Source organism: Perognathus longimembris, chromosome 17 (assembly GCF_023159225.1).
Source record: "Perognathus longimembris pacificus isolate PPM17 chromosome 17, ASM2315922v1, whole genome shotgun sequence".
NCBI classification, from domain to species: Eukaryota; Metazoa; Chordata; class Mammalia; order Rodentia; family Heteromyidae; genus Perognathus; species Perognathus longimembris.
Window position 1 is genome coordinate 12,377,645 of NC_063177.1, and position 23,417 is coordinate 12,401,061.

The window sequence follows — 23,417 nt, forward strand, 5'->3', positions numbered from 1 at the left end:
TAGAGGTTGGGATCTGGCAATTTCAAGTACAAAGGGAAGAACTTTTGGTATTGGTTGGTGATAGTCCTGTTTCTAGGCCTGTCATTCAAGAACTGTTACAGGAAAATCCCTTACTTGTTATGAATCTGTTTTCTTTGGTAGTACTGGGCTTTGAACTCAGGGCCTCATGTTCTGGCTCAGCCTTTTTGCTTATAGCTGGCGCTCTACCGTTTGAGTCATGCTTATAGTCTAGTTTTTTGCTGGTTAATTGGAGATAGAATCTTTTGAATTTTTTTGCCTGGGCTAGCTTCACAGAATCTATGATCTCAGCCTCCTGAGTAGCTAGTATTTCAAGTGTCCAGCTTGGGTCACAGTGCAAAGGCAGGATACAGTAAAGCTTGAAGAGTTTCTCGATCTCAGCTTTCTAGTTCATAAAATAGTGTTCATAGTATGGGGTGTGCTTATTTTACAGGGTAGATAAAAAAATCATATTGGTTAGAGCCAGGTTCTGAAGACTGCACAGCTTGATAAGTCCATGCAGAAAGGTGATTTAGTACTTCTGTTTGTTGAACTGACATATTGTCCTGTGAGCAGGACACAACAGAAACTGGCTCAGAAGAGGCTCAGCAAGGGAGTAACTTGGTAGATAGCCAATGGCCAGACACCTTACTGAAGGTTACAAAGAGTTCCTATGTCAAGAACATTAATTAGTACATGAGATACCTGTCAACCACTTACAACCTAGCTAATTAATTGGAGGGGGGGTGGTGGATTAAATATGAATTTGAAGTTGGGTGCTGATGACCCACACCTGTAATCTTAGCTACTCAGGAGGCTGAGATCTGAGAATAACAGTTCAAAACCATCCTGCTTTTCCAGGCAGGAAAGTCCATGAGACTCTTATCTCCAATAAACTACTCAGAAAAATCTTAAAGTGGTGCTGTGGCTCAAGTGGTAGAGTGCTAGCCTTGAGCAAAAGAAGCTCAGGGACAGAGCCCAGGCCAAGAGTCCCAGGACTGGCAAAAAAGAAAAAGAAAAAAGATGAATTTGAAAGGACAGAGTGACAGAATACCAGAGGTACAGCAGAACTACCTACCTTGTGAGAAAACTAGACAGGCATGGAGGTAAGCCTGGCCTCTTTGCACACCAAGACCAGCCCTATTGGCAAGGTACGTGACAACAGATACCACCTGACAGGCATGCAGAGTTGAGTCAGAAAGTGTAGCCTAGCTGCCTAGGGCAGCTCTTTATAAACAGGTATCCCATAATCCTCAAGGGCTCCAGGACCCCTGAAGATGAAAAGATCTGTGGATACTTGTTCAAGTTTCTTTTCTACAATGACACAGTATTTGTGAAGAACCTACATACAGCCTCCTGTATACTACAAATCATCTCTAGGTTACTTACACTTCCTATATGTGAAGATTGTCCTACCATATTATTTAGGGACTAAAGACAAGAGAAGTCTGTTCATGTAAGTACAGACACCATTTTTCCCCTAAAGTAATTTTGATGTATGGTGGTTAAATCCAGATGCCAAATTCACAGATATTGGGGGAAGAGAATTGAAGCTGACTATATTTGCCAATTTTACCTTTTAATAGTTCCTTTCCAGGACAGCTGGAGGGGGTGGGAATTTGGCCTAATGGTAAGAGTGCTTGCCACGTATACATGAAGCCCTGGGTTCAATTCCTCAGCACCACATATATAGAAAATGGCCAGAAGTGGCGCTGTGGCTCAAAGGGCAGAGTGCTAGCCTTGAGCAAAAAAAAGGAAGCCAGGGACAGTGTTCAGGCCCTGAGTTCAAGGCCCAGGACTGCCCCTCCCCCCAAAAAAAAGAGAGGGACAACCGGTGGCCTTTTGTACAAGGGACTGGCCTTACCTTTAGGGAACTTCCCTTCTGAATGCAGGGCCCTGGAGGAGGGAAAGTGCAAGAGTGAGAATGGGTAAGTTACCTCTCCTTTGTGCCAACAGGAGGGGCTTACAGAGGAAGGCCTGCAGGGTCCTGGTTCTCCCATCCCAGAGGTTCTTAGGTGGGGGTTTTAGTTTCTTCACATACTTTACCATTTAGGTTTCTGGAATTTCATACCTGTGGTTACAACTAAGGGACCAGGGTGGGCACTTACATCTGAGGGCAGTTAACTCAAGAGATTTGTCTATGGTTTATGAAATGCTGGCCCAAGCTTTACCTATCAAGGGGTACAGATGTTGGTCCCTTCAAAGTTTTTCTCTTGAAATTAATATGAATATGGTGAGAGGAAGTTGTCTGTTCCTCCTCTGATGTTTCCTCTCTCCTTTCTGACCTCCCCCACTCCCACCTTCTCAGGAAGAGGCCATTCTGTGCTCACTACCTTGAGAGGAAGGATGAGGCAAGTCCAACACTAGTGAGCTCTGGGTTGCTTTCATGCTTTGTTCTTTGAAAGCTCCTGCCCAGCACATCAGGCTCACATTCTTAAGAACAGGGACTTGGACTGCGAATGTGGCTTAGTGGTAGAGTACTAGCCTAGCATGCATGAAGCCTTGGGTTCAATTCCTCAATACCACATAAACAGAAAAAGCTGGAAGTGGCACTGTGGCACAAGTGGTAGAGTGCCAGCCTTGAGTAAAGGAAGCTCAGGGACAGTGCCCAGGCCCTAAGTTCAAGTCCCAGGACTGGCAAAAGAAAGAACAGAGACTCTAGGGAGCAAGAGGTAAAGAAAGTGGGAGAGAGTTGATAAATTTATGGAATTGACTCTCTTGTGGTACTCAGAAGACCCTGAAAAATATTTCTGGGATACTGAGGAGGAAGTAATTTGTCCTGTGTTCTAGGCAGATTCCCAGGGATATTGTGACTTCAAAGTGGATAGCCTGGGAAAGAAGTGAGTGCTAGAGTCACTCCCTGGAATTGCTCAGAGATTATAGCATGCAAGAGTCTTATTGGGAAGGAAGCCCTAGGGACAGGGATACCCAGGGATCTTCGGTGGTAAGGAGGCCAGGGAAAAGACTGAGAAGTGACCCAAGAGGCCACAAGGGGGAGAAACAGACAGTGCTAGACAAAGTCAAAGCAAAGTCATTTTGACAAGTGACAGTCAGAGTCAAATGCTGCAGGAGGGCCAGGCCAAGACAATGAGTCTCATGAACTTAGCAGGCAGAAGATAACTGTGGAGAAAAGTTTTAACAGACAGTGTCCATGTCCATAAATGGTTTTATTTAAAGCCTAGTGATTGTCCATGGTTTCAGAAATGGTGAGGGCCTCTTCTGAGGAAGTTCTATCTGCAGGAAGTTCTATCTTGCTGGGTTCTCTATCCCAAAGCAAGCTTTCCTTGCCTTCCCCACTCCATAGGTGATGGAACCAGGTATTGGAACCAGCCAAGTCTACCTCAAGCACCTAGGCAACACTGCCTGGTTGGTTTGCAGTAGACCTGGTCTGCTCGTTCTCTGAAGCTATTTGGGTACTTGGAGAGGTCACAAGTCTCACATACATCTGGACTGAGGTTGAGCCACTGTTTCTAGTCTCAGAGTGGCCTACTATCCAGTCTTAGAAGCCCAAGTCCTCAGAGTAACCAAAGCCCCATTCCTGGACAGCCTCATTTCCCACCACCTGATTGGTGAGATCATCTCGAATTTTAAGTACTTCACTGTTCCAGCATGTCCAGAAGAAAGTCATAAGAAGTCCTTGCTGGGTTCTGGTGGCTCACCCTATAATCCTAGCTACTCAGGAGACTGAGATCTGAGAATTGCAGCTCAAAGCCAGCCTTGGCAGGAAAGTCCATGAGACTCTTATCTCCAATTAAACACCAGAAAACCGAAAGTCATGCTGTGGCTCAAGTGGTAGAGCTCTAGACTTGAGCTTAAGAGCTCAGGGACAGCGGCCAAGCCCAAAGTTCAAGCACCATGACTGAAAAAAAAAAAAGAAGTCCTCTTCCTCAGTTGCTAGGATAGGTCAGCACACCACTGATCTAGGTCCTAGCAAAAGCATTCATTTTGCTAGAGACCAGGAAACATGTTCAAGGTTGCACGATTGTAAGTTACTCAATATCTTTGAGGTTCCATTTGGTTTTACGAGAAAAATGAAGATATCAGTAAAATAAGATGTCAGTGGAAAACAAATGAAATTATTTTTAGATAGGACCTTGATAGTAGGCCAGGTTAGCCTTACAGGTGTGTGCCACCATATGTAGCACAACAACTGGGATTTCATATTATATATATATATTCCCCTCCCCAAAAAAGATCGGAAACAATATACAAAAATCTATAATTGGGGCAGGGAATATGGCCTAGTGGTGGAGTGCTCGGCTTGTATACATGAAGCCCTGCGTTGGATTCCTCAGTACCATGTATATAGAAAAAGCCAAAAGGGGCACTGTGGCTCAAGTGATAGAGTGCTAGCCTTGAGCAAAAAGAAGCCAGGGACAGTGCTCAAGCCCTGAGGTTCAAGCCCCAGGACTGGCCCACCCCCCAAAAAAATCTATAATGGGAGATGAAAAAGCAGAGTAAAGCAGGAAAAAGATGAAGCTGAGTCCACTGATTCATAGAATCCATTTCCTGAAGTCTTGTTCCTGCATTACATTGTGATTTTAGCCTTGAACTATTCTCTGGCCAAAGCAGAGAGAGAAATAAAATCAGTTACTCCATTTGCAGGACTTGGGGGTGGGGAGGGGGAAGGGAAAGAGGAGGAAGAATAAAACTCCCCCAGCTGTTTAGGAGAGTAACATTCCTACTAAGATGAGAGATTTCTCATATAAAGAGGATGAGATGTAGTGAGGGGTAGGATGAAGAAGAAACATCACCAATAGCAGCTCTGTATGAATATGTGGTAGTAAGTAAGATTCCCTGGGCCCAGATAACCAGAGAAAAGGTGCTTAAGTAACCATCACCCCTGAACAAATGGGCAAACCTCCCACCTCCATCACCAGAGAAGCATACCTCACAGTAGCATACAAAGCAATGTGATTGCTGTGACCACTGACTCCTCCAGCATCGAAAGTCACAACCTGCAGAGACAGATGAGGACAAGGGAATGTTGTATTTTATAGATGCTTTCTCCACTCTTGAGCTTCGAAGAAGCTGTCATCATTTGCCTTGGAAAAGAAAGGAGGGAACAGGGGCTGGGAACATGGCCTAGTGGCAAGAGTGCTTGACTTGTATATAAGAAGCCCTGGGTTCGATTCTCCAGCACCACATATATAGGAAAAACCAGAAGTGGCGCTGTGGCTCAAGTGGCAGAGTGCTAGCCTTGAGCAAAAAGAAGCCAGGGACAGTGCTCAGGCCCTGAGTCCAAGGCCCAGGACTGGCAAAAAAAATAAATAAATAAAAAAAGAAAGGAGGGAACAGAATCCAGAAACTTAAAATTCTGAAAAGTGTGAACTGACTTCTGAACAGATTATGGTATGTAAGCAGTGTGGCTGACTGTAACATGGAGGCTGTTTCCATGGGGCTTACTATTTACTCTTGTTTCTGGCCAGTAGAGCTGAGTATAATTCAACCATGACAGAAACAGTTTCAGAATATTTCTTATCTGCTTGGCCACTTAATAGCATTTACTTTTCCTGGCTGGCAATTATATGAACTTTGTTCAAGTGGGTGCAGCATGATTTGTTGGGGCTTTTTTCCTCATGTGATATCACGGGTACATGGCTCTGAGGGCCAATGTCCACCACAGCCTAGGCTTGAGTTCATAGAGAAAGTATATATATATATTAGTATATATATTAGGCTGCCTCTAATCCCATTTTCACAGGTATGTCCACATCTGCTTATTAATTACAAACTTAGTGAAGGTTCCAACATTTCTTTTCTACACAGATGGATTCAAAGGGGGAATAAGAATAACAAAAGGCGAGGCATTGGGCTGAGACTATGGCTCAGTGGTAGCATGCATGAAGCCCTGGGTTCAATTCCTCAGTACCATATAAACAGGAAAAAACAATCCAGGCATTGGTGGCTCACACCTGTAACCCTAGCTACTCAGGAGGCCAAGATCTAAGGATCATGGTTCAAAGCCAGCCCAGGCAGAGAAGTCTGTGAGACTCTTATCTCCAATTAACCACCAGAAAACCAGAAGTGGAGCTGTGGCTCAAGTGGTAGATCACTAGCCTCAAGTACAAAAGTGTAAGGACAGTTCCCAGGCCCTAAGTTCAATGACTGGCCTAAAAAAGAAAAGTGTATCCTGAATAATAGGATATAAAAAACAAATGAAGACTCAGTTTTTAAAGGCAATAGGATGATTGGTTAGGAAATGATAAATGGAGGTGAGTTCCCAAACAGGGAAGATGTCGACATGGATAGACTTGGGAACTAGGACTGGAATAGGCTGGGGAATTCTATTTTGCTTTTTTTTTTTGCCACTCAGGGCGTGAGCACTGACCCTGGCTGCTTTTGTTCAAGGCTAGCACTCTACCTCTTGAGCCACAGCGCCACTTCTGGCTTTTTCTGTTTATGTGGTACTGAGGAATCAAACCCAGGGCTTCATGCATGCTAGGCAAGCACTCCACCACCAAGCCACATTCCCAGTTTGGGAGTTCTATTTTTTAAGAATTTTTGGACAGTGTTACCCCTTCCCTTGTTCTTTCCCAGTTTTTCCTTCCCATCCCCACCCAATGTTGTATAGTTCATTTTCAATACTGTGTCTTTTAATGTACTGCTGCATTTGTTTACACAGTGTCCCTTCATTTCTGTGCCTCCCCATGCACTCCCAAAGACATAAATGAGTAAGCAAGACAGAAAGAAAAGAAAACAAAAACCAACAAAGTAAGAACCTTTTGTTTTTATCTGTTGGAGTTCACTTTTCTTTCTTTCTTTCTTTCTCTCTCTCTCTCTCTCTCTCTCTCTTTCTTTCTTTCTTATTTCTTTCTTTCTTTCTTTCTCTCTCTTTCTTTCTTTCTTTCTTTCTTTCTTTCTTTCTTTCTTTCTTTCTTTCTTTCTTTCTTTCTTTCTCTCTCTTTCTTTCTTTCTTTCTTTCTTTCTTTCTTTCTTTCTTTCTTTCTTTCTTTCTTTCTTTCTTTCTTTTTTTTGCCAGTCCTGGGACTGACCTCAAGGCCTGAGCACTGTCCCTGGCTTCTTTTTTGCTCAAGGATAGCACTCTACCACTTGAGCCACAGTGCCACTTCTGGCCCTTTCTATATATGTGGTGCTGAGGAATTGAACCCAGGGCTTCATGTATAAGAGGCAAGCACTCTACCCACTAGGCTATATGCCCAGCCCCTCACTTTTCTTTCTATTTCAAACTGTAAAACAGGTTGACTAAGCCAGGCACTGGTGAGTCAGGCCTGGAATCCTAGCTACTTAGGAGGCTAAGATCTGAGGATCATGGTTTAAAGCCAGTCCAGGCAGGAAATTCCGTGAGACTCCCATCTACAATTAAACACCAAAAAGCCAGAAGTAGAGCTGAGGCTCAAGTGGTAGAACGCTAGCACAAAAGCCCGGAAACAGTGATCATAAAAAAGCACAAACCTTGAGTTCAAGCCCTAGAAGTGACACACAAACCAATACAACCTAAGCTGACTAGAAACCATGAGCAGCTCTCCCACACACTGCATATTGAGCTCAGTGCTTCATTAACGCTAGGCAAGTACTCCAGCCTAGCACCCATTTCTGTTTACCTTAACAAATCTACAGTTCCAAATATTCCTCCACTTGAGTACAAAGGCCTATCTGTTTAAATATGTCCCTTTTGCAATTCGATAGTCCCACCTGGGCTTAGTGATATCACCTTTTTTTCTTTTGGATTACAGGTCAACTGACCTTACAATCAGTTCCTGTCCTCTTGAACCCTCTGCCAATAGGAATAATGATACCTGTGTATTGTGGTATATTGTCTTTGGCAGAACTTTCTCCCACTCACTGTACCATTTGGTTCTCAAAATGATCCCATGAGACAGGAAAACTGGTCTAAAAATAGCTCTGTGTGTGTGTGTGTGTGTGTGTGTGTGTGTGTGTGTGTGTGTGTGTGTGTGTAAATTCAAATACCCAGTTCTGATCCTGGTTCTTCCTTGCAGGCCACCAGGGGTGACCCAAGTCTAGTCTTGTCTGGCACTAGTTATTCACAGTACTTTGGGCAAGTCACAGAGCTGTATTACCAGAAGTTATTTCACCTTGGAATGTCTTGGCTTCCTCATGTGTGAAATCGGGAAAATCATACCTTCCCTACTTTCCTTGATGGGTTGAGATAAACTATATGAAAGGGTTTAAAAACTACAAATCAGGTCTGGGAATGTTGCTTATTGATAGAGTGCTTGCCTGGCATGCATGAAGCCCTGGGTTTGATTCTTTAGTACCACATGAATAGAAAAAACCAGAAGGGGTGCTGTGGCTCAAGTAGTAGAGTGCTAGCCTTGGACAAAAGAAGCTCAGGAACAGTGCCTAGGCCCTGAGTTCAAGCCCCAGGACTGGCAAAACCAAAAACCTAAACAAAAACCTATAGATGAATCAGTGCTAGTGTCTCAACTCTTGGCCTGTCATCATCAGATAGAGCTAGTTGCACACAGGTGAGATCAGTATCAGACGCGATGCTGGAGAACATTCTATTGCCCAAAGTGGTACTCAGCTCAATTTCCTTTTTGGTGCTGGGGACAGAGTCAAGGGACTTGTATATGCTAAGCATACACTCTGCCTTTGAGTTACACCCCCAGCACTCAATTATCTTAAAATTTTCCAAGTACTTTATTTTTTATCTTGCATCTTCTCACACTATCTCATTCTGTGGTGAGCTGGCTAAACTGAATGTTACTCAGCTCTCTGGACATTTGTAGATTTGTACATGACAATCATAATCCATGTAGTTCTTTACCAAATTCCACCCACTTCTTTTTTCCTTCTAGTTTTCATAAATCTTAGTCCAAATGAAATCTTGTCCTGATTCCAGAAAACAAAAGTCCCAACAGTGAGAACTCTGGTTCTCAAGTATTGTTTCTTACATGGAGATGCTTTTGTCCATGAACATTTGGCAATATCTGGATATCCTTATTATGATAACTGAGGAGAGGGGTTGCTTCTGGCATCTAATGTATGGAGGCCAGAGATAGAAATAAATATTTCATAAAGCACAGGACAGCACCCACAACAAAGAATTATCTAGCCCCAAATGTCAATAATGCCATGGTTGAAACATCTGCTTTAAGGGAGAAGATGCATTTTTGGCTTGCTGCTTTATTTCTAGTTTCAACACAGTGCAACTCAACAGATAGGTATTGAATGAAAGACAAGCAGGGACTGGGATCCAGGACCGAGCCTAGCTGACCCCACTGAAGATACTACTGACCCCCTGCTTTCTGTGGAAGGCAACTTTGTACTTTCCAAAGTCCTGTCCTGTCAGTTACTCTGTGTGCTTCTCATGATGCTCCTGTATCATGAGCAAAGCTGAAAAGCATACCATGGACAGGGGAACAGATGGAATCCCGTTTCCTGCCATCACATGCGATGAATGTGGAGATAGTCTCACTTTGGAGGAGAGAGTGCTCGTGATCTCATCCTGGCACAGTGCAGTTGATAGTCTTCCTGTGGCTCAGCCTTGGAGTCCCCACTTGGTTTATGCTTTCTGTCAGTTCTTCACTGTCTTTGTTGTGCATTGGGTATTTCTGGTCTGAATTGGGATCCCCAAGATAAATGCACTCAGCTTGATACAGGATACTGCCTCTGAGAGCCTTCTCACTGGTCTAGTACTAACCTTTGTCATGGAGGGACTATGGGAGGAAAACTGTATTTTACTGTGATACAAGGAGCTGAACAGAACCTGTACTTAGCTTGGTGATGGGTGATTATGACTGCACTGGTCATGGTGTTAGAATGACCTATACTTTCACTGTGGCTTAAGTGCAGATTAGGGAAAGAATTTCCAACTGCACTGTGGTAACTATAGTCTTCTTATTTAAGAAGTGTTGTTGGGGCTGGGAATATGGCCTAGTGGTAAAGTGTTCGCCTTGTATACATGAAGCCCTGGGTTCGATTCCCCAGCACCACATATATAGAAAACGGCCAGAAGTGGCGCTGTGGCTCAAGTGGCAGAGTGCTAGCCTTGAGCAAAAAGAAGTCAGGGACAGTGCTCAGGCCCTGAGTCCAAGCCCTAGGACTGGCAAAAAAAAAAAAAAAAAAAAGAAGTGTTGTTGCAAGTAATGTATTAATAAAGAATTGCTTTGTGGGGCTGGGAATATGGCCTAGTGGTAAAGTGCTCGCCTCGAATACCTGAAGCCCTGGGTTTGATTCCTCAGCACCACATATGTAGAAAAAAGCCGGAAGTGGCACTGTGGCTCAAGAGGTAGAGTGCTAGCCTTGAGCAAAAAGAAGCCAGGGACAGTGCTCAGGCCCTGAGTCCACGCCCCAGGACTGGCAACAAAACAAAACAAATAAACAAAAATCAAACTTTGCCCCTATTCCCACTAAAAAAAAAAAAAAAGAATTGTTTTGCAAAATCATTTGGTGTAAACCAACTGAACAACTCATGTGGGGGAGAGGGAAAGGGGGAGGGGGAGGGGAGAATGAGGGAGGAGGTAACAAATAGTACAAGAAATGTACTCATAATCTAACTTATGAAACTGTAAACCCTCTGTACATCACTTTGACAATAAATAAGTAATTATTATTTTAAAAAAGAATTGCTTTAAAATGATTTCCTCTGCCAGGTACAGATGGCTCACACCTGTAATACTACTAAGGATGGTGGTTCAGAGCCAGACAGGGTAGGAAGGTCCATGAGACTGTTATCTCCAATTAATTAACAAAAAGCTAGTGGAGCTGTGGCTCATGTGGTAGATCCCTAGTCATTAGTGAAAAAGCTAAGGGACAGAAATTAGGTCCTGAGTTCAAGCCCCAGTACTGACACAAAAAAAGATCTAAAACAACTGAAAGGTAAGTTTGTTTCTAGGTAGGCTCAACAGGTTTAGTAGAGAGCACTGGAACTTTTGGACACTTTACAGAGTGGCATCCTTTCTGATATTGATCTCACTTGTGTACTATGAGCTGTATCTGATGCTGACAGGCTGGGAGTTGAGATACTCTAGCACTGACTGATTTGTAGAAACAAACTGATAGGATAGGTAGGAGACCCTGGGCTTTCCATTCAGGGAGGTGTTCCCTTACCAGGTTGATACCATTAACTGCTATATACTGGAGGAGAATGCTGGCCACACGCTCTGTGTTCCACTGTACTCCTGGGTCATCGGGGAAGTCCCTGTAAGTGAGAAGCACAATTAGAACACCTCTTCTAACCAGACCCAACCTATTCTCTAAGCTCCAGGGGATGTATGCCCATGACTTGACAGGAATTATGCTGGTGGTTGGGGAGCTCCTTATCCTTAAAGTATTCAGATTTCAGTTAAACAGATACAATTTACAAACATAAAACAACTAGAAATAGGGCTGGGAATATGGCTTAATGGCAAGAGTGCTTGCCTCCCATACATGAAGCCCTAGGTTCGATTCCTCAGCACCACATATATAGAAAACAGCCAGAAGTGGCGCTGTGGCTCATGGCAGAGTGTTAGCTTTGAGCAAAAAGAAGCCAGGGACAGTGCTCAGGCCCTGAGTCCAAGGCCCAGGACTGGCAAAAAAAAAAAAAAAAAAACGGAAAAAAAAATTAGAAATAAATGCATAATTCTACCCAATATCCTTGGGCTTTGGCTTCTTGCTGTCCATAAGTAGGAAAGGCAGATATATTAAGAAAGAACACAAGAAAAGAAGAAAAGGTGATAAGCACTTTATAATAATAATAGTAAACTCTGCGTGTGGTGGTGCATTCCATAATACTAGCTACTCAGGAGGCAGAGCCATGAGGACAGCATTTCAGGGCTAGCCTGAGTATTTAACATGAGACTCTATCTGAAAGATTGAAAAAAAAAAAAAAGACAGAAGGGGTGAAGTTGGAAGTGGAGCTGTGTCTCTAAATGGTACAGTGCTAGCCTTTAGCACCAACAGCTCAGCGACAGAGCCAAGGACCTGAGTTCAAGACTCACAACCGACAAAAATATAAATAAGGAGTGAGGTCATGGCTTACATGGTAAAGTGCTACATGAGGTTCTGAGTTCTATCTTTAGTACCACAAATAATGTATAATAGCATATACAAATAATATATATAATGTAATAGTGCTTTGATCAAAAGTATAAAGGTCTGTTACTTTTTGGGGGGGGAGGGGGAGCTTGAAGATGGGGCCTATGTGCTGTCCCTGAGCTTCTTTTGGTTAACACTGGAGCTCTACCACTTCAACCACAGCTCTACTTCTAGCTTTTTGGAAGTTTATGAGAGATAGAGGCTCATGGACTTCCCTGCCTGAGCCACCTTCGAACTGTGATCCTTAGATCTCAGCCTCCTGAGTAGCTAGGATTACAGGCGTGAGCCACCAGTATGAAGTTTGTTACTTTCTCTAACCCCACAGACATCCTTTGGAAAGATAAAGATAAGCAGTTTTCTTGCAAGGTGCCCAGAGTTAGATGTAAAAATGTGACTGCAAAGCCAAAGTGTCAATACTAGGGATTATCTATCATATCACAGGACCAGTCTCTGCCAGACCAATCTGAAATGTATCTGTATGGCCACCTGGCTATATCTTTCTTTACTTCCTCCCACCTCTGAAATCGTTGGGTATATCACCGGATTTAAGATCAAAACTTCAATTTGATTCATTTCTGTTATTTTTGTTTTTTGGCCAGTCCTGGTGCTTGGACTCAGGGCCTGAGCACTGTCCCTAGTTTCTTTTATTTGCTCAAGGCTAGCACAGCGCCACAGCGCCATGTCTGGCCATTTTCTGTATATGTGGTGCTGAGGAATCAAACCCAGGGCCTCATGTATAGGAGGCAAGCACTCTTGCCACTAGGCCATATTCCCAGCTCCCCAGCCCTCATTATTAATAATCGTATAAACAGATTCTTATCTCTCTTTAGCTCAGGTCCTGAAGCAATACCTTTAAGATCACTGAGTAGATATAACTCTCTTTGCTTTGTATTAGGTTGTTTTTTTTGTTGTTTGTTTTGGCCAGTCCTGGGGCTTGGACTCAGGGCCTGAGCACTGTCCCTGGCTTCTTCTTGCTCAAGGCTAGCACTCTGCCACTTGAGCCACAGTGCCACTTCTGGCCATTTTCTGTGTATGTGGTGCTGGGGAATCGAACCCAGGGCCTCATGTATATGAGGCAAGCACTCTTGCCACTAGGCCATATCCCCAGCCCTCTCTTTGCTTTGTAATCAAGCTAATTAACATATCCCAAACTTCATACAGGTGTTTTGTGTGTGTGTTAAAGAACACTTAAACAATGTTCTCTCTTTTTTTTTTTTGGCCAGTCCTGGGCCTTGGACTCAGGGCCTGAGCACTGTCCCTGGCTTCTTCCCGCTCAAGGCTAGCACTCTGCCACTTGAGCCACAGCGCCGCTTCTGGCCGTTTGCTGTATATGTGGTGCTGGGGAATCGAGCCTAGGGCCTCGTGTATCCGAGGCAGGCACTCTTGCCACTAGGCTATATCCCCAGCCCACTTAAACAATGTTCTCTTGGGCTGTGTGCCTGTGGCTCATGCCTGTAATCCTTGCCACTTAGGATGCTGAGATCTGAGGATCACAGTTCAAAGCCAGGCGGGGCAGGGAAGTTCCGGAGACTCTTATTTTCAATTAACGACCAGAAAAGTAGAAGTGGTGCTGAGACTCAAAGTGGTAGAGCGCTAGCCTTGAGCAAAAGGAGCTCAGGGACAGCACTGCAGCTCAGAGTTCAAGCCCCAGGACAATCAATCAATCAATCAATAAGTGCATACTTTGACCCAGATCTCCTCATCCTTCCCACTCCACAGCCTTTGGAAACTATCTTTCTACTCTCTGTTTCTACAAGTTGGACTTTTTTTTTTGGCCAGTCCTGGGCCTTGGACTCAGGGCCTGAGCACTGTCCCTGGCTTCTTCCCGCTCAAGGCTAGCACTCTGCCACTTGAGCCACAGCGCCGCTTCTGGCTGTTTTCTGTATATGTGGTGCTGGGGAATCGAACCTAGGGCCTCGTTTATCCGAGGCAGGCACTCTTGCCACTAGGCTATATCCCCAGCCCACAAGTTGGACTTTTGATTCCACATTTACCGAAGATTATGGAGTACTTGTCTTTCTAACTTATTTCACTTAGGATAGTACTCAGCCATGTTGTTACAAATAGCAGAATATCTTGTCATTTAGTGTAATATGGAGGTCAGATCTGGCCAGCACCATCATTGGCTGTTGGCATCCCTTACCCATCCTATTTGGGTTAAGATAAAGGATGTCATGACAGTCACCTGGAAGAATCTACATCTTCACCCTGAGTACCCCTACCGTGGCAAACACAAATGGGACTCCATCACACGCAGCTGATTCCTGCTGGAAGGCCGCTTTGGATCTGCTGAAACTAAGATTTTGGGGGGACATTCTTCCCCCCCTGAGCTGACTGGAGTTGACTAGCTCTATTAAGAAGATTGGAAAGCATGTGTGGCAGGCTAGAGAGTCACTCCCAGGCAATGCCTGGGGTGGGAGGTGTGTCAAGTGTATTAGAGTGTGTCCAGATGGATTAGGGTGTGACCTCAGAGAAAGAAGGGTTACCTAGGTAACTGTATGGAGTAGTGGAACGCTCAAGGTTAAACCTGTTAAAACCCAAGAGTAGGTGTATGCGCCTTCATCAAGTCTAACTAAAATGATAGGTTGGTTCAAACAATTGCTATGAGGCAGATTGTAACTCCATTGGCCAACTGCGAGTGACCTGGCATGCTCTTTAAGTGTTGTAACCTCATTGGCCACCTGCGTGTGGCAGGCTTGACCATGTGGTGTCTGCCTTTATAACCCCACCGTAGCGTGGCCCGGGGCATGCAGTCCCAGCTCCGGAGTCTGGGCTGTGACCCTGGTCAGTATACTTATTACTTCCCCAATAAATCCATCTTTTTACTTGAGACTCTGAGTGGTGGACTCTTAGAGGGATGGGGAATTTCCCACGCCCCCCCGGACCTCATTACACTGTGGTCTCCTCCCCTGGGGGGACCCCATTACACTAAGCAGGTGCTCTATCACTTGTGTCACATCTCTAGCCCTATTTTCAATTATTTGAAGAACCTCCAAATTATTTCCCATAACAGTTGTTCAAGGGCTTCTTTCTCCACACAAGGGTTTCTTTCACTACTCATCAACATGTGATATATATATATATATATATATATATATATATATATATATATATGAAGTGCCAGACTTTGAAGTCAGGCCCCACTTCACCACGCGAACCCCACTTTACCACGTGACCCTGAGATAAGCAGGCCCTGTGAGAAGACCCAGGACAAACCCAGGACAAACCCATTAGGGCCCAGTCGGTCTAGAACTCTAACCGCTGGGAATGCTTAACTCTAACCACTCCTAGAATTGAACCCTGAGCCAATCAGATTTGTACCTGTATCCTAATCTTGCTTGCTTGAACACCTGATTGTTGTAACTTTGTTCTTTGCCTTTATAAGCCCTGTGTAATCACAGCTCGAGGCTCCCTCCTAACCTCCGCTGTGGTTGTGGGTAGGACGAGGTCCAAGTTGCAGCTCACTTAAATAAAGCCTTGCCTTGCTTTTGCATTTCGGAATGTCTGAGTCTCGGTGGTCTTCTTGGTGGTGGTCTTGCGACTTGGCATTACATTTGGGGGCTCGTCCAGGATAGCCCCAGAGACCCCCGAGACCCCAGACTCCGAAGGTAAGGAAACAGCCCTGTTCATTTGTTTTGTCCTGTAATGTGTCTGTTTGTCTGTTTTGCTTTTGCTTATTTCTTGAAGGGGTTGTTGAAGCAGATGCGCCTACTCGGCAATCCTGGGGAGACTGGGGGATGCCCCAGACTCCCCACCCTTAAAGGGGGACCTCTGGAGCCCCGCTTTCAATTTGAGTCCACTCCTTCTGCACCCTTGCAGGAAGGTTGTGTGGGCCAATTTGGGAGATCTCCAGTTTTTCTTTTTCTTGTTCTTGTTCTTGCCTGTATTTTCCTCCTTTTATATTGTTATAGTTGTTTTGTTTTCTGTTTTCTATAGCCTTTTGGACTGAACATCTGATCACAGCTATGGGTAACGCTCTATCATGGGAACCTCCATCTAGCCCTCTAGACTTGATTCTAGCTCACTAGAGGGAGGTTAAGGAGATAGCTCAGAACCAGAGTGTGAACATGTTCAAGACTGCAGTATGATGCAAAACTAAGTTTAAGTTTAAATTCAAATGGTCATCAAGTTTGGGCATTACCAAATGCTTTAAAGGATTATTGCATTGTTTTAAAGAGGAACTATAGTTAAAAACATGTTTAATTAAAAAATCAGAGCTAAGTGTCAGAAATTTGGATTTAAAAGGATATATATTAAACTAATGGGGGTAGAAGTAAACTCTCATTAACTCTGTATGTAGGAAGAAATGGGCCAATGTTTCTCACTAATATATTGGAAAGCTGAATGGATAAGTATTTCTAATTCTGTAATTGTAATTCTTGCATTAAAAATTCAAAGGTCGGGCTGGGGATATGGCCTAGTGGCAAGAGTGCTTGCCTCGTATACATGAGGCCCTGGGTTCAATTCCCCAGCACCACATATACAGAAAACGGCCAGAAGTGGCGCTGTGGCTCAAGTGGCAGAGTGCTAGCATTGAGCAAAAAGAAGCCAGGGACAGTGCTCAGGCCCTGAGTCCAAGCCCCAGGACTGGCCAAAAAAAAAAAAAAAAAATTCAAAGGTCTTCATGCCATGCAGTAACTGGGACTGAAGGAAAAAAAAAGAGGCTCTTTTGAAACAAGCAGCCCGTAGGCAAAGGGCGGCACCTGGTTTCAAAATGCCTGTGAGCTTCAGTTTTTTCGATGCAGATAAAAGCTAAAGTGTTGTGTTAGTGTTAAAAAGGCTTTGGAAATCAAGAATACATTTCTAGATAAGAAATTTGGAAGTAAAATTGTCCTAAATAATTATTGCAAAGTGAGAACAGGAGAATTATGGCTACCAAAATGTTTAATTGCCATTCCAGCTTCTTTGTAGGTTTTTTGTAGCAGGCCCACAGAGAAGCACAGGTGATTCCTACAAGTTTGTGGAGATCTAATACTGACCCTTACTAAGTTCCAGGTAAGAGCATGCTTAAAAACTACTTCTGTGTGTACCACCTTGTTGCTTATAATTGGAGTAAAGTGGCCCCTTGTAAGACTCACTGATCTGAAATCTGCGGTTCGAAGCCAGCCCAGGCAGAGAAAGGTCCCTGTGAGGGACTTGTCTTTAATCAGCCAGCAGAGTGCTGGGAACGGAGTGGTGTGGAGCTCAAAAGTGGTAGGGTGCTAGTCTTGAGCTGGAGAGCTGAGGGACAGCGCTCAGGCCCTGAGTCCAAGTCCAGTGAAAAGTCACTCCTCCTGGGACAAAAGTGATGGAGCATCCAGAGGCAGTAAGCCACTGCTTGGATGGCAGAGATGGTGTCAGATCCTAGAGTCACTCCTGTTTGGCCTTTCAAAAGTTAATCAAAGCCGGGAAGTCCTAGAATAGTTCATAAGCATGCCTTTCCAATGCCCATGTCTGTCTACTGGGCAGGAACTTGCCAGTCATCTGTGATAGTGGTTAGTAAGGGTAAGTTTGTCAAATGAGAGGATGGATTAAAATCTCAACCCCCCGCATTTACTCAAAGCTCTGACTGGCAGTGAGAATTTTAAGCTGATACATCTGTTTAGGAAAGAAAGCTTGTAGACCTGAGATTGTGTCCTTATTTAGATCTGTTTAAAGGCCTGCAAAGGTAACTTTTTAGGTCATCAGAGATCAGTTCCCCAGCCAGTCAAGAAAATGCTTTTACAAACTAGAATGTTAAAAGGCACAAATTTGTAAACCTGAAGTCACCCATCTGTGCTTCATATTAAAAGAGAGCAAGCGTTGGCTGTCAGATGCATGTAGACCATGCTGAAAATCCCTGTGCCTAAATCAGCCAGACAAGTCAGAGTTCCTGGGAACAGACTTTAGTAGACCCGGGGCCATAAGCTTTGCCTCCTGTGCCCCAGTAGTCCCAAGAAGGCTTGGAGTGGATAAATTGCAAGGCCTGTCAGCTTGCCAATGCCCCCAATCAATAGATTACTAAAGGAGCTCGCTTCTGTGGGAATAGGCCAGGCGTGTATTGGGAAGCAGATTTCACAGAAATTACAAATATTTGCTAGTTTTTGTAGACACCTTTTCAGGATGGGTTGAAGCCTATCCAACAAAGCATGAGACTGCGAATGTAGTGGCTAAGAAGATCCTGGAAGAAATCCTACCCAGGTATGGCTTCCCATCCACCATTGGGTCGGACAACGGACCGGCCTTCGTCTCAAAAGTAAGTCAGGGAATAGCCACTGCACTGGGGACAGATTGGAAATTGCATTGTGCTTATAGAACCCAGAGTTCAGGACAGGTAGAGAGAATGAATCGGACTCTAAAAGAGACCTTAACTAAATTGGCCTTAGAGACTGGAGCAGACTGGGTGTCACTCCTTCCTTTTGCTCTGCTTAGAGTAAGAAATTCTCCCTCTCAGCTTGGCTTTACTCCTTTTGAAATAATGTACAGGTACCCCCGCCCATTATCCCTAGCCTTCAGACTGAATTGCTTGCTGATTTGGATGATGCTGAATTTTTGTGTAAACTCGATTGCAGCTCGTGCACAAGAATATGTGACCCCAACTTAAGGCATTATATGATTCTGCTTCTGTCCCTACCCCCCATTTGTTCAGACCAGGGGACTGGATTTTTGTCCGAAGGCATAACCCCAAATCCTTAGAACCACGGTGGAAGGGACCCTAGATGGCATCGCCACTTGGGTTCATTGCTTCCACGCCAGGCCAGCTGACCCCTTTGCCCTGGATGACAGATACCGTTGTGGAACATGGGAGGTCTCCAAGCACCCGACTCAGCCGCTTCGCCATCGCCTCAAGAAAAAGTTAGACTGAATATTGTTATAATTTTCTTTTTGCCTTCTTTCCTTACTACCCTGGCTAGTGTTGATGTTATTTTGGCAGCTCACTCCAAAGTGAGGTGACCCCCTTATTTTAGGTAGTTTTGGGCTTGCTCAGGAATACGGGTATAGCCACCCGACCCTTAGAGCACAGCTGAGAAGTTTATGTATTATTTTGTTGCTTACATTTGGATACTAAACACTATACAGCTAATGGTAAGTCTGTATAGCTGAAAGTTAATTTTCAGTTTGCAGTAATCCTGCAGTCCCTTGGTAAGGTTATAGGTTCCTGGCTAGGTAAGGTCAACGCCCCTGAGTCAGCCTGAAGAAGTTACAGAAGATGGATGATCTTCATCCATCAGCCCCCCTTTAAAACCGAGGGACCAGAGTTATTTTCAGATACTACTTTGGGCCCTAATGGCCCATGCCTTACCTCTATATCATCCCCTAGACATGCAAGCCATTGAAATGGACAGAATGGAGCCATGATTGGCTCCCAAGGTACCAAAAAGAAAAAGGGGGAAATGAAGTGCCAGACTTTGAAGTCAGGCCCCACTTTACCACGCGAACCCCACTTTACCACGTGAACCTGAGATAAGCAGGCCCTGTGAGCAGACCCAGGACAAACCCATTAGGGCCCAGCTGGTCTAGAACTCTAACCGCTGGGAATGCTTAACTCTAACCACCCCTAGAATCGAACCCTGAGCCAATCAGATTTGTACCTGTATCCTAATCTTGCTTGAACACCTGATTGTTGTAACTTTGTTCTTTGCCTTTATAAGCCCTGTGTAATCACAGCTTGAGGCTCCCTCCTAACCTCCGCTGTGTCGGTGGGTAGGACGAGGTCCGAGTTGCAGCTCACTTAAATAAAGCCTTGCCTTGCTATTGCATTTCAGAATGTCTGAGTCTCAGTGGTCATCTTGGTGGTGGTCTTGTGACTTGGCATTACTATATATATATTTTATTTATTTATTTATTTATTTATTTTTGCCAGTCCTGGGGCTTGAACTCAGGGCCTAAGCACTGTCCCTGGTTTCTTTTTGCTCAAGGCTAGCATTCTACCACTTGAGCGACAGTGCCCTTTCTGGCCTTTGCTATATATGTGGTACTGAGGAATTGAACCCAGGGCTTCATGTATATGAGGCAAGCACTCTACCGCTAGGCCATATTCCCAGCCCCTTATCATTTGACTTTTGGGTAAGAATTATCTTAACAGGTAAGAGGTCATATGATGGGCTGGGAATGTGGCTTAGCGGTAGAGTCCTTCCAGGCACGCATGAGGCCCTGGGTTCGATTCCTCAGCACCACATAAACAGAAAAAGCCAAAGTGTTGCTGTGACTCAAGAAGTAGAGTGCGGGCTTGGAATTAAATCCTGGGCCTGTGCATGCTAAGCAAGTGTTACACTGCTAAATGATATCTCCATCCCTGTAACCCATTTCCAAGTGCATTTAAAGTAATGCTCATGGATTACATTTTTTTTTTCCCAGTCCTGTGGCTTGGGACTCCTGGCCTGGGCACTGTCCCTGAGCTTCATGTGTTCAATGCTAGTGCTCTACCACTTGAGCCACACAGTGCCACTTCTGACTTTTTCTGTTTAAGTGGTACTGAGGAATTGAACCCAAGGCTTCCTGCATGCTAGGCAAGCACTCTACCACTAAGCCACATTTCCAGCCACGGATTGTAATTTTTAGGAAAGAGAAGAAGGCTTAATTGTAAGTAATGTTTAGATAGTCAAAACCATCCCACCAAAATCCTGAGCAGAACTCAGTCAAGTACAATATCTAATGATCTTTTGAAATTTTGGTATATTTTCTATTGCTCTGCACCTTGCATGTAGATTTTTCCCCTTACTATTTTGTAATGTTTTCCTTCCTACTGCTCTCTGGTAGCCAGAGAGGAGACAATATTCATCCTTACTAGGAATAATGTTCATTGATTTTAGGCTATTATAATTCAGTAGCTGCAAAATTTGTGTCACTTCCTTTCAAGTCTGTCTGGCATGGAAGCATTCTCAGCATTCCCAGAGAGGTGGAGACACTGAAGTCAGGAAAGGAGAGCATTTTGCTCTGTGTCAATAGACTGACTGATTCTGGTTTCTGGTAACTTGAGATTTTTCCTTACTCTTCTCCTGTCTAGCACATTCTCCATGCCCACCTTCAGTGCTATCTCCTCCATGAGGCATTGTGCATAGAGCTACAAAATTCAGTGGGCACAGTTCTGTGTGTTGTTTTCACTTCCGACATTAACTGCAAGCTCACAGGTCCCTTAAACTATGCTCAGTTTTGATAATTCACTAGAAGGACATACACTACTCCCTGAAAACTGTTCTATGCATGTAAGATGCTTCAAAGGATTTCTTCCCTTCTATGTAAATATGAAGTTTTATTTCTGAGGAACTATAAAATTGAAAACTTCAAGCAGATAAGTGTGAAAAAAGTGGCTCCTTTCACCAACTACATGAATTGTTCTTTGCTTAAAATTCCATGAAATGGCTTGAGGTCTGGGCCCAAATAATAACCTTCTGTCCAGTTTTTCTTCTCTGATAAACAGTCCTGCTCTGATAGCCTTGTTGGTTTGAATGTAAACAAGACTATTGGGAATCAGCCTTGAGACTTTTTTTTTTTTTGCCAGTACTGGGGTTTGGGAGTTAGGGCCCGAGCACTGTCCTGGCTTATTTTTGCTCAAGGCTAACACTCTACCAATCGAGCCACAGCGCCTTTTCCGGCTTTTTCTGTGAATGTGGTGCTGAGGAATTGAACCCAGGGCTTCATGCATGCTAGGCAAGCACTCTACCACTAAGCCACAGTCCCAGGCCAGAGCCTCCAGACTTTTAAAGAGACAGCTGGTGAATGACCTTTCCCTGTTTTTCTTTTTCCTCTCTTTGCTGGCTGGAATTTACACACTAATTAGAATCAGAGTAGTCATTTTTATTCATGAAGTAATCTTAGGCTTGAAAGACAGAGCAACTGAGTGATTTAAAAAAAAAAAAAAAAAAAGAACAGCCTCAGGTCCTGAGGGTTCTGGTGACTAAGCCAGACAGCATACTGGCTCTTACCACAGTTTCAGGCTTCTGGTATTTACAGCAGAACTAATTCCTCATTTGTAGATGATGCAATTGTTAAAAGGCTCCCTCCATATGATCAATTATTTAGCTTGCTTCCAGGTTTTAGTATTCTAGTAAGGCTGTACTTAACACCCATACATGTAACTTTGTATGTATCTTTCAATATTTCCTGTGACAAAATAAAGACATGTAATTACAAGCTCTGTGCTAACAATTTAGGCCTATAATCCTAGCTAGTTGGGAGACAAAGAATAGGAGGATCTCAATTCAAACTCAGCCTAGGAAGAAAAGTTCATGAGACTCTTTTTTTGCCAGTCCTGGGCCTTGGACTCAGGGGCTGAGCACTGTCCCTGGCTTCCTTTTGCTCAAGGCTAGCACTCTGCCACTTGAGCCACAGCGCCTCTTCTGGCCATTTTCTGTATATGTGGTACTGGGGAATCGAACCCAGGGCTTCATGTATACGAGGTGAGCACTCTTGCCACTAGGCCATATCCCCAGCCCCTCATGAGACTCTTATCTCTAATTAACCACTAAAAATTGAGAAGTAGAGCTGCCACTCAGGTGGTAGAGCACTATCCTCGAGTAAAAAAGCCTCAAAGATAACACTCAGGCTCTGAGTTCTAGCACTAGGACCAGCATACAAACACAAAAAACAACCAAATAGCAAAGAACAGTGATGGGGCATTGTTTAAGTGTTAGAGCATCGGCCTACCATGCTTAAGGCTCTGATCCAAACCATAGTACCATCAAAAACAAAACACACATATACACAAAAAAGATTTATCTTTCCTAATACGTACACATTTATCATTTATAAAAAGGGACAGAGAAAGAACATGTAAGAATTGTTATGAAGGGTAGAGAAAAATGGTGAACTCTCAAGGAGTACAGCACCAAGGGAGTGTTCTACAAAAGAACAGGTTGAGGCACAAGAACCAAAAAGAAGAGATGCATTTCATAGGCTGTAAGGAAAAACTAGGAAGTAACAACTCATATCAAATCTAGGCTTTCTAAAAATCCAAGGTGCTTTATGCTAACTTCCTGATCCTTATATGCTCTCAGACAAGTCTAATTCAATTACTTCTATGGTTGGGAAAACCTGATTACAAAACAATTACTCACTTCTATGATGAGCTACATAGTCATTAGGAAGATGGTGGGAAATAGAACAGACTACACATATTGCCTTGTTAACTAATTTCTCTTCCTGGGAAATCACCCATATGTCATTCAAAACCAGTATGATAGTAGTAGTCAAGCCCCAAGGAGCAGCCAAACCTAACCATCTGTCATCACCTACCCTATCTGACTAAGGCAAGAATTGGGCCATGGATTTGCTCCAGCAACAGATAGGTTGTCTGAAACAATTTCTGCAGCCTACTGCTTTTCAAATTCAGACATCTGCAGGCCTACAGGAAAGGGTAGTAAAAGTATTGCACTTAAGAGTTCCGAAAGGGCTGGGAATGTGGCTTAGCGGTAGAGTGCTTGCCTAGCATGCATGAAGCCCTGGGTTCAATTCCT

General features: G+C 44.0%; 1 protein-coding gene across 7 annotated transcripts in view; it reads right to left on the reverse strand.

The window, feature by feature from the left end:
* Positions 1–23,417, reverse strand: part of Pigl (phosphatidylinositol glycan anchor biosynthesis class L) — a 75,981-nt gene that overhangs the window by 5,431 nt on the left and 47,133 nt on the right. For 2 of the 7 annotated variants that reach the window (XR_007213812.1, XM_048366723.1), the window contains 3 exons: positions 11,035–11,125; positions 4,888–4,955; positions 1,862–1,893 (listed from right to left, as the gene is read on the reverse strand). Coding sequence is in view for 4 of the 7 variants with exons in the window: in XM_048366723.1 (XP_048222680.1) it covers positions 1,862–1,893; positions 4,888–4,955; positions 11,035–11,125 (191 nt within the window). In the remaining 3 variants the exon portion in view is untranslated. Of the gene's footprint in view, positions 1–933; positions 1,590–1,818; positions 1,894–4,887; positions 4,956–10,912; positions 11,126–23,417 lie in introns of those variants that run through there. The other 5 variants (XR_007213811.1, XM_048366729.1, XM_048366724.1 and 2 more) reach the window with 4 other exon arrangements.